Source organism: Alligator sinensis, unplaced genomic scaffold (genome assembly GCF_000455745.1).
Source record: "Alligator sinensis unplaced genomic scaffold, ASM45574v1 scaffold768_3, whole genome shotgun sequence".
Taxonomy (NCBI): domain Eukaryota; kingdom Metazoa; phylum Chordata; order Crocodylia; family Alligatoridae; genus Alligator; species Alligator sinensis.
In genome coordinates, this window is record NW_005842135.1 from 313,224 (window position 1) to 323,459 (window position 10,236).

General features: G+C 51.8%; 1 protein-coding gene and 1 pseudogene across 1 annotated transcript in view; one reads left to right on the plus strand and one right to left on the minus strand.

The window, feature by feature from the left end:
- Window positions 1-5,534: 5,534 nt before the first annotated feature.
- LOC106722278 lies at window positions 5,535-6,497 on the minus strand (annotated as a pseudogene).
- A 925-nt stretch (window positions 6,498-7,422) lies between these two features.
- The window catches only part of LOC102383455 (disintegrin and metalloproteinase domain-containing protein 20), a 3,592-nt gene continuing 778 nt past the window's right edge, over window positions 7,423-10,236 (plus strand). Inside the window, 3 exon segments of the mRNA XM_006039497.1 lie at window positions 7,423-7,452; window positions 9,046-9,341; window positions 9,343-10,236. The exon segment at window positions 9,343-10,236 is cut by the window's right edge and continues 778 nt beyond it. Of these exon segments, the coding sequence (XP_006039559.1) occupies window positions 7,423-7,452; window positions 9,046-9,341; window positions 9,343-10,236 (1,220 nt within the window).

The window sequence follows — 10,236 nt, forward strand, 5'->3', positions numbered from 1 at the left end:
GCGTCAGTTGTCAGTTGCCCCATCTGGCTCAGCAGGGGTCCAATGTTGCCTCTGCTTTTCCTCCGGCTCCCCACATATCTGAAAAAGGACTTCTTATTGTCCTTGATGCTCAAAGCTAGCTGGAGTTCAGTTGCAGCCTTGGCTTTCCTGGTCTGCTCCCTACAGGACCGGACCAGTGCAGAATAATCCTCCTTGGAGGTGACTCCCATCCTCCACCCTTTGTAGGCCTTTCTTTTTAGCCTCAGGAGATCTGCTAGGTCCCTGGAGAGCCAGGGGGGCTGCTGTGCCCTCTTGCTGCCTTTCCTCCGAGATGGAATAGACTTAGTTTGTGCTTTGAGGATCGCTCCCTTGAGGAGCAACCACTCCTCTTGAACTCCCCTCTCCCTGTGGTCACGGTCCCTTAGGGCCTCACTGACAAGCCTCCTGAGCTTGTCAAAGTCGGCTTTCCTGAAGTCAAGGACTTGCGCGTTGCTGACCGACTTGCCAGCTTTTCGGCGGATGGTGAAGGTGATCATGGTCGCTGTCACCCAGCTTCCCTTCGATCACTAGGTCGCCGACTAGGTCATCCCCAGTAGCCAGTACCAGGTCGAGCAGCGCTTTGCCTCTCGTTGGCCCATAGACTTCTTGAGTCAGGTAGAGGTCATCCACGCACGAGAGGAAGCTCTGCGACCGCTCAGATTTTGCTGAGCGATCCTCCCACGAGATGTCTGGGTAATTGAAGTCACCCATGACAACCATGGTCCTGGAGCAAGCTGCCTCAGCCAGTTCCTGGGCAAACTCCTGGTCAAGCTCAGGACTTTGGGTGGGAGGTCTGTAATAGACTCCCACCATTGTGTCCCCTGTGCCGTGTTCCCCACGGATTTTAACCCAGAGGGTCTCCAGCCGTCCACCCTGGTCGCCAATATCGGCTTGCAGGGACGTGTAGCTTTCCTTAACATAGAGAGCTACCCCCCCGCCCCTTTTCTCTACACGATCCCTCCTGTACAGGGTATAGCCATACCCCCCCGCCCCTTTTCTCTGCACGATCCCTCCTGTACAGGGTATAGTCATCTATCCCCGTGGTCCAGTCATGGATGGAGTCCCACCAGGTCTCCGTTATCCCTATGACATCGTAATTGTTTGCACTGAGCATGAGGATGAGCTCCTCCTGCTTATTCCCCAAGCTCCTGGCATTAGTGTACAGGCAGGCAAGTGCCCCCTGGAGGGCTCCTTCCTTGCACACAGATTTTCCCAGGGCTGGGGCAGGGGTGGGCTCCCTAAAGTGCCGTGATCTGCTGGCTTTGCAAGGATTGCTCAGCGGGCCAGCAGTGGCGGTAGTAGGATGATTAGGTTCAGCCCAGTGGAGCAGGTCAGCCAGTCTGGCTGAGAAGAGCCTCCTCCCTAGGGGAGGAGGCTCTTCTTTTAACAGCTTTATCTCTGTAGAAACCTATTATTAAAACTGTTGATGGCAGGGCTTGAGCTGCCCCAGGGGAGGATTCTTTCCATCTTGAATTTGAGCTTCTGTGAAGGCAAGACGCTAGGACTGTGTGAAACGGCACTGTTTCGTTTTGCCTCGAGTTTCGAAGTTTGAATGGAACAGTGTTTTGTATCGAATTTCATTTCAATTCAAAACAGCTGTTCCATTTTCTTTGTTGAAACAGTAAGGCTGTTTTGACGCTGTTTCGACGTTTTGCTAGACTGGGCCGGGGGCGGGAAGTCAGCCAACCTGGGCTGATTCCCCATCCCCTGTGCTAGATCATGCCAGGGGCAGGGAGTAAGCCCACCTGGACTGACTTCCCATGCCCAGCACTATGGTCAAAACATTTTGACTTTTGAAACGTTTCAACTAGCCTCGTTTTGTTTTGAGGCTGTTTCCACACACTTTGTTTCATTTCGATTTTGCTGTTTCAACCTCAAAATGAGTCAAAACAGTGTCAAAATGAAATGGCCTGCGAAATTTCGCACAGCCCTACAAGACATCTATAGATGCAGAGTGAGCCAGAAGGAATAGGCAACAAGAGTTGGTGAGAAAACAAAAGTGTTGCCCAAACCAGGTGCTTTGATCACTGGCTATGGCAATTCATTTAAAACAAGACACACGCATGCACGCTATTAAACAAACATTGTTAAGGTTGCAAGGCCAAGCATTTTGGAGTTGGGAAATGCCCACATTAAGAATGCCTGCTTCTTTTGTGCATATGCATACAATCATACAAGAGAAAGGGCTGGAGGGGACCTCAGGAGGTCATCAAGTCCATCCCTTTACTGAATGGAGGACCATCCGGACCAGGTAAGCATTTTAACCTGTTCTTAAAAATGTCTAAGGATGGTGACGAGAGGTATGCAAAATGGGCCCTATTCAATTTAGATTCAGATTTAGCCTGAATCGGGGACAATGATTTGATTCGTTGATTCGGATCACTGTCCCCAATTCCATTTGGCTGAATCCGAATCTGAAGATACGATGCTGATTCAGAGAATCAGTGATTCGGCCATAGACATAGCTTTAAATGTTTTTTCTACATACCTCAAGGTACCAGGCATGACTTGTGAACACTGCAATGCTGGGGCAGATGGAGCGTCCCACAGGAGTGGGGGTGGGGTGGGGTGGGGCTCCCCATGTGCTCGGTGGCGAACCTGGAAGTGGACTGGAAGTACTTCTGGTCCACTTCTGGGTCTACCAGGGAGTGCGCAGGGGGGCCCCCTTGCACTCCCTGGCTCAGCGATCAGCCTTGTGGTGCCCCCCAGACCCAGGAGGCACCAGCTGCCAAGCCGGGGGGGGGGCCCAGCATGCTCCCCAGCAGACCCGGAAGTGGACTGGAAGTGCTTCTGGTCCACTTCTGGGTCTGCTGCTGAGCGCACTGGGGAGCCCCCTGTGCTCCCATGGGATGCTCCATGCGCCCCAGCATCGCAGCACTCATGAGCCGCTTGGTACCTTGAGGTATGTAGAAAAAACATTTAAAGCTGTGTCTATGTCCGAATTGATGAATCTTTCTGAATCTTTCCAAATCAACTTGGAGAGATTAAAGGGTCCTCTTATTCGATTCAGATTTGGAGGTTCGGCCACCAAATCAGGCCAAATCGAATCGCAGCCCTAATGGTGACTCCACAGGAGATGGAGATTCCTCTGAGAGGCCTGTTTCAATGCTTAACCTCCCTCACAGTGAGAGAGCTCTTCTAAATATTAACCTAAATCTCCCTTGCTTCAATTAAAGACTATTGTGTTTTATCCTGTCCCCTGCAGAGAGCGAACGGCCTATTGCCATCTCCTTTAGAACCATCCTTGAGAGAGAATCACTTTTCCTCGGCCTCCCCTCTTCCCCAGACTACATCATCCCAGTTCCTTTAGCCTTTCCAGTTAAACCATGTTTCTGAGACCTCTAGGTTTTTTTACTTATTTATTTTTGCTGTCTCCTGGGCTCTTTCTGATTTGCCAACACTTTTTTGACATGGAGAGCCCAAAATTTTGTAGTTTCTTAAGAGCTAGGTAATGGTCTTAACTCACAGGTCCAGTAAAAGTGATGTTTGTTTTGTTTGTAGGAATGTGACATGCATGCTAGAAAATGGTCCCTTTTCATGTGTGTTCACAACATTTAAAATAGGCAAGTACATTTATAGTAAAGACCAATATAAAACTATCAGTTTCTTAGACAAAACTTTCAGTATGCCGGAAGTCAGGTTCACTAGTCAAGATTTTCATGAAAACTTCTCAAATCTTATTACTTGCCATCTAAATATCACATCTTTACCAATGAATGGTCTTTTAATATGAGCTCTCTCAAGTGACATTAAATGAGATAGTACTGTCAAAGAGCTGCATGGCATCTATTCACTAGTCAGTAATGTGGTGGCTTTCTGCTTGAGACTATATACAGCATATCTCTTTATGGTGCTTATAAACGGTTTATCAGTGTGATGCGTAAGGACCAAAAACACATACCCTCGAAATGATGTTACAAATATTGAACTCCATGAAACATAAGAGACATGAAGAAGTAGCCCCAGCTCTGGCTTTGTATGGCATTTTCTGTTTCCACATATAGTGAGCTCAGGTCATAGAGGAGACCTGCTGTCTATGCACATCTACTCTGCTGATGGCAATAATGAGAGTGATTCAAACACATTTCTAAACATATCTATGGTAAACCTGCTGTTCCAGTCAGGTGTGTTGCCCCCTATGAAGCTTAGCAGGATGTGCTCTCATGAATGAGCTTTTACTTGATAAAAGGGTTTGTCTTATGATTATTATTCAAGAATGAGCTACTCGTGGGCTCTTCCCAGCCTCTCCCTGCCCTGGCAGAATTCCCAAAGCACATGTTAGTCTCCAGTGAAGTTGAAAGTGGGTTTGTTCCCACTGAAACCTTGTCCCATGGGCTGGGTTTCCTCCTGTGCCACCACTATCTGGACAAAGTTCCTGTCAGATCCGTGGCAGAGGACAGGCCCATGTGCTCTGGGCTGGGGCAGGATTTGAGGGTGATTGTACATCTGTGCTGACAGCAGTAACAAGCACACATCCTCTGCAGCACTGTTTGTCTTGTGGGGACATTGAAGGCCAGGCACGGAGTGGGGCTGGGGCATGCCGGGGGGTGGAGGCATGGGAAGGTGGCACTCCAGCTTGGGACAGAGTAGGAATGAGCTCAGGGCGAGAGACTGCTCCTACACAATTGTGTCTCCTGCTTGGCTCCACCCCCCCCAAATCCCACCCCACACCGCCTGGCGTGTCCCATTTAGGTTCAACATCTGTGCTTCTAATGAAAATATTTCTATTTTCAGAGGCACAGTACAAGTGCTGTCCCAGTCAGCTATAGTTGCCATACCACAGTGTGCTTGATCAATGTATTTTATCACTTTCTGAAACATTTTCTTAGTACCTTTCTACAACATACACAGAGGTGAATCACAAGAATACCAACAGTGCTCAAGACTGGTATTCCTATATTATAGCTCCTGGCGATCACCTCTCTAGATGGGGGTGGTCCACTATCAGTGCTCCCTCCAAGTCCTTTATCTTGACAGTATGGAGGAGCCCAGCCATATTCACAGTGGCAGTGTCTTTCACTGTTGCATATTCCTCTGTTATGGCACCTGGTAATGTTACAGTTGTAATGCAGAACAGACACATTGGTGCAGCTCTTGTTGAGACAAATCTTGCCATTACATGGTGTGGCATCTCTAACTGATCCAATATCAGCTATGTCTACCCCCATGTGGTAGTCTGTACTCCAGCACCACATGGTATTATTGGGAGTTTGAACAATGGTATGATGATTCCTCAAAGCAGGTAGTACTTTTATGTTCTCACACTGGACCCTACCACATAAGGCATCTCCAACCTTACATTTTTTCTTATATTTTCTAGTATTGTCTATACCACAATTGCCAAAACAGTTTCCTTGACCATTCAATTCACTGAAACCACCTAGTGGGGCAACTCTGGCCTGTTTGCCAAAGATAGCGTTGCACTGTTTATCACGGGTAAAGCAGTTCCCACGACAGCAGTAGGCACCATCCTGACACAGAGCACCATCTTGCATGTACACATCCTTCGGGCACCACTAGGAAGTTCCATTGCAGCACTCAGGCAGGTCATACTCATTAATACGTTTTCGGCAGAGCCTTCCCGGCGGAAGGATCTGACACTTGCTACAGCACTCACCAAAAACACAGGCTGCGCTCACACTTAGTGTGCAGTTGGCTTCACAGCAAGGATCTCTGCTGCATTCCTGTGTTGAGCCACAGTCACACTCTTCCCCTTTTATCCACCATCTTGTTGCTGCAGTACTTGAGCATGGAGACTGACTCAGGTGTTGGAGCTTGCCGTAAGCAGTAGGCACCCTTGCTTATGGGGTTGAAGCAGGAGTTATACCTGCAGTTGCTGAACACATCAGAGGCAGCAACGGGTGAGGTCATGATGCACATTGTTCTGTTACACGTGCAGTATTGCTTCTCATGGGGCATGCCAAGCAGGTGGCTGAGCTCGTGAGCAAAGATGGTGGCGAAGAGGACCAAGTTGGAGGTGTTGAAGGACTCAATGGCTGTGGCCCATTTCTTGCAGCACACTTGGGATGGGTAGGTCAAGCCAGCGGCTCTGCCAAAGCACTTGTCTATGAAGAGGTGCACAGCATCATGGAGTAGCCGCGGGCACAGTTCCCACCACCACCATATGGCAAAGTTGGCAAGGGCTACAACCGTGTTTTTGGTGACAACGAAGGGGTTGCTCTGTGTCCAGATCTCCAGCCCCACAGGCCACACCCGGACACCCAGAGACCTATACAGCGCATCTGCCATGTTCAGTATGTCCAGCACCTCTGCCAACACCTGTGTCACATTGCAATGGTGGTGCATGAAGTGCCCGTGGTCCACCACAATGGCTACCTTGGCATGACATGTGGGTCCATCCACCAGCCCTGCCTCTCCAGTGCAACCAGCTGGAGCTGGTGGATCAGAGGCACCTGGCACTGCAGCTCATCCTCCGTCGGGCCACACAGCAGGCATGGAGCGTCTTCCTCCTCCTCCATCTTATACAGCAGGTGCTGGAAGGTGATGGAGTCTGGCAGGGGCTCAAGGCTGTAGGTGCCCCTCCGAAGCCGCAGCAGCCCCTGTAGCCCCCCAGACACGTGCTGAGCGCCACCAGTGAGGTGGGACTGCCTTGCACATACCCCTCACCACACTGCATAGCCAGCACCTGGGGTATTACCACCTCAGATGGGCCCTGCCTGCCCATGCCCAGTGCTGCCAGCTGCAGTGGTGCCCCATGGGCCACCCCCATGATGCCTCCCAGCTGTGCCACGGCTCCCTGCGATGGGTCTGGCCTTTGTGACAGCACATGGAATGGGTGGGGGGAGATTCCAGATTTCCGCCCCCCCCGGACACCCGGTGGCAGGGGATGTGGCCACGGCTCACCCTGATGTTGGCAGCTGCAAAGGAGCTGGAGAAGGGAGAGGGAGACCAGGGAAGGAAGCCCCTGGGCAGGGGTGGTGCCAGGATTGGAGTGGGCCCAACAACAGCCAGGCAGAGTGATGCTGGGTCAGCCCTGGGGTGCTTGTTGCATTGTCACTGAGTCTCCTCACATCCCAGTGCCCCTGCACCAGAGTCTCCCAAGGCCACAGAGCCCTTCAGTCAGGCCTCCAAAGCCGCATGAGGCTGGGGACCAGTTTGGGGGTTTTGGGCTTCGTCCCTGCCCCCTCTCCCCCAGCCAGGAACTGGGGACCATTGCTCTTGGCTGGGGAGCCTGAAAGGACAACACCCCCCACGGAGCTGCCTGGTAGCACCTGAAATAGGACTGAACAGCATGAGGCACCACAGCCACAAAAATGGGGCTACCCTGGACACCCGTTCCTTTATACCTTAAACTTTAAGGCTTAAAGGCTTCCCAGTACTCAATACCAGAAACATGAGTCATCCCAGCTATCCAACACATCACAGTATTTAAATACCTTCGCTATGAATGACCCTATATGGGAAACATGTCATGTATCAAATACCCTCAACTTCATCCTCTGAACTACTGAACCTCTCAGGGGCTTTTGGGTACAGCCTGTGCCTGAAAGCTCCTCCTTGCGGAGTGGCTACTTGTCCAGTCCCAGGGGGAGATGAGTCTCCACCCAGTGCTGGTTGAGCTGTGCTGCCAGCTGCCTCTCAGGGCCGCTGCCTGGAGTTGCAGCTGGCTCTGGGGTTGGTGCAAGGAGGTTGCGCCCCTTGGGATTTGCTGCTGCTGCTCTGAAAGTGCTGCTCAGGGGTTTCCTCTTGCTCCCAGGATAGGCCCTGGACATCGCTGCCCCTTGGTGTTTGCTGCTGTGGCTCTGAAAGCGCTGCTGGGGTCTGTGTCCCTGCTCAGAATGGCCGACACTCGGGGTTGGAGCTGCTTAGTGACACCATCGCTTTGCTGCTCGGGGTCATGCTGACCTGTGTGCTGCGGCCTCTCTGAAAGCACTGCTGAGAGCTGTGTTGCCTCTCAAGATCACCCGTCTGTGGGTGCTGCTATTAGGGTTTGCCACAGCTGCTTGTAAAGCCACAGCCTCTTGGGGTCTGTGCCACCTTGCGGGACACTGCTGCTTCCAAGAGCTCTGCTGGGGTCTCTACTACTTTGGCATGTGGGGTCAGTGCTGAGTTTGCCCACTCTGGGCTTTCAGCTCAAGGTCTCACTAGCAGTACAGCTGCAGCTGTGAGGATTTTACAAGCCTCAGTGAGAATGAAGATTCTGGACTGGAGTCTGCCTGAGCCCTCTGGAGTCTGTGAGGGCCCTTTGGGAAGAATGAAAGGAAAAAAAACTGCAGTCTCCCCCCCACCCCCCTGCTGGCCTGGGCCCACGTCACAGTTAGTGCCAGCCTCCCAGAGATCCCAGTACAACTGTCTCCTGCATCCTGTGTGTGCTCCCCAAATAAAATTGTTAGGAAGGGAGGCCTTGTGATAGAGATCCAGCCAGTGACAGAGATTTGAACCCACACTTAGCCCCTTACATTAACTTTTGGGGGGTACAAATTGGCACAAACAGGCCATTAACCCTTTGACCCTCCATACCATATAAGGGTATGCAAATTTTAGAACACATGCAGTAGATCACATAATCGCCCCTAGGAATCAGCAGGTTACAGTTATTTCATCACTGACCTGGGCTTTTGTTAGGAACTCTCCCAGGTGAAGAACTGCCCATCCTGGGGCCGGCAGGGCAGGAGTGAGCTCAGGGCTCGGGGCTGCTTCCACACACCCACATCTCCCACGTGGTCCCACTGCAGGCTTCTCCTGGCCCTGCCTGCACCCCCCTCTCCCAGTGTCTCTCCCTCGGTCTCACCTGGCTTGCCCGTTCCAGTTGGACAGAGATCCGCTGCTGCCTGGGGTTGCCCATGCTCCCCAGCTGGTAGGCAGGCTATGGGGATGGGACGCGATGTGCCACTGTGGTCATTACTGGTGCCACTGGTGCTGGTGGCTCTGGGTGCAGGGAGCAGCCTGTCAGGGGGTGCGGCCGGGCTGGGCCGGGCAGGCACCCCTCCCTATGAGGTGGTGATACCCCAGCAGCTGGCCCCACGGCATGGCAAGAAGCTCCGTGAGATCTCATACGTGCTGCAGCTACAGGGACGGGGCCGTGTGCTACGGCTGCAGCAGAAGGATGCCTTTGTGCCACAGCTCTTCACCCTCTTCACCTATGGTGCTGGCGATGTCCTGCAGGCAGAGCAGCCCTTCCTGCAGAATGACTGCTTCTACCAGGGATATGTGCAGGGCAGCCCCACATCCATGGTGGTACTCAGCACGTGCTCAGGGGGGCTGAGAGGGCTGCTGCAGCTGCTGGGCAGCACCTATGGCCTTGAGCCTGTGCCAGGCTCCACCACCTTCCAGCACCTTCTGTATTGGTTGGAGAAGGGGATGAGTGTCCCCGACACGCGGCCTGACCAAGGAGGAGTTACAGCACCAGGCAGCACTGATCCCCAGCTTCAATGTCAGCTCCACAGTCAGGCAGGCAGCCAGGGAGGACTGGTGGACCCACACCCGCTATGCAAAGGTGGCCATTGTGGTGGATCATGAGTGATTTGTCCGTTCCAACCGCAATGAAACAAAGGTCATCAGGGAAGTGCTAGACATCATCAACATGGCAGATTCACTGTATGGCCCCCTCGGTGTGCGGGTGCAGCCACTTGGGCTGGAGATCTGGACACAAAACAACCTGATAACAATTGGTGACTATATGAATGTTACACTTAATAATTTTAATAGATGGAGAAGACATGAGCTTAGGCGACGTCTCCCACATGATGCTGGTCACCTGTTTGTGCATAAGAGTTTTGGATCTTTGCTTGGTTTAGCCTATTTGTCCCAGGTGTGTGTTAATTATTGGGCATCAGGTGTTGAATCATTTACTACTTCCAACTTGTTCTCATTTACTCTAACTTTTGCTCACGAGCTGGGCCATAACCTTGGCATGCCACATGATAAACAATACTGCACTTGTAACAGAAGCGGGTGCATCATGTATGAGTACCACGTCATCACAAATGCATTCAGCAACTGCAGTTATAATGCCTATTACAACCTAATGATGACACGTGCACAATGTTTGCAGGAAGCTCCAGCACCCGAGGCAGTCTATACTTTCAATTACTGTGGCAACAAGGTGGTGGAGACAGGAGAGGAGTGTGACTGTGGCTCAGACCTGGCATGTGGCAGAGATCCTTGGTGTGAACTCAATTGCACATTGAGAGCGAGTGCAGCCTGTGCTTTTGGAGATTGTTGCCAAGACTGTCAGATTCTTGTGGCAGGGGGGGT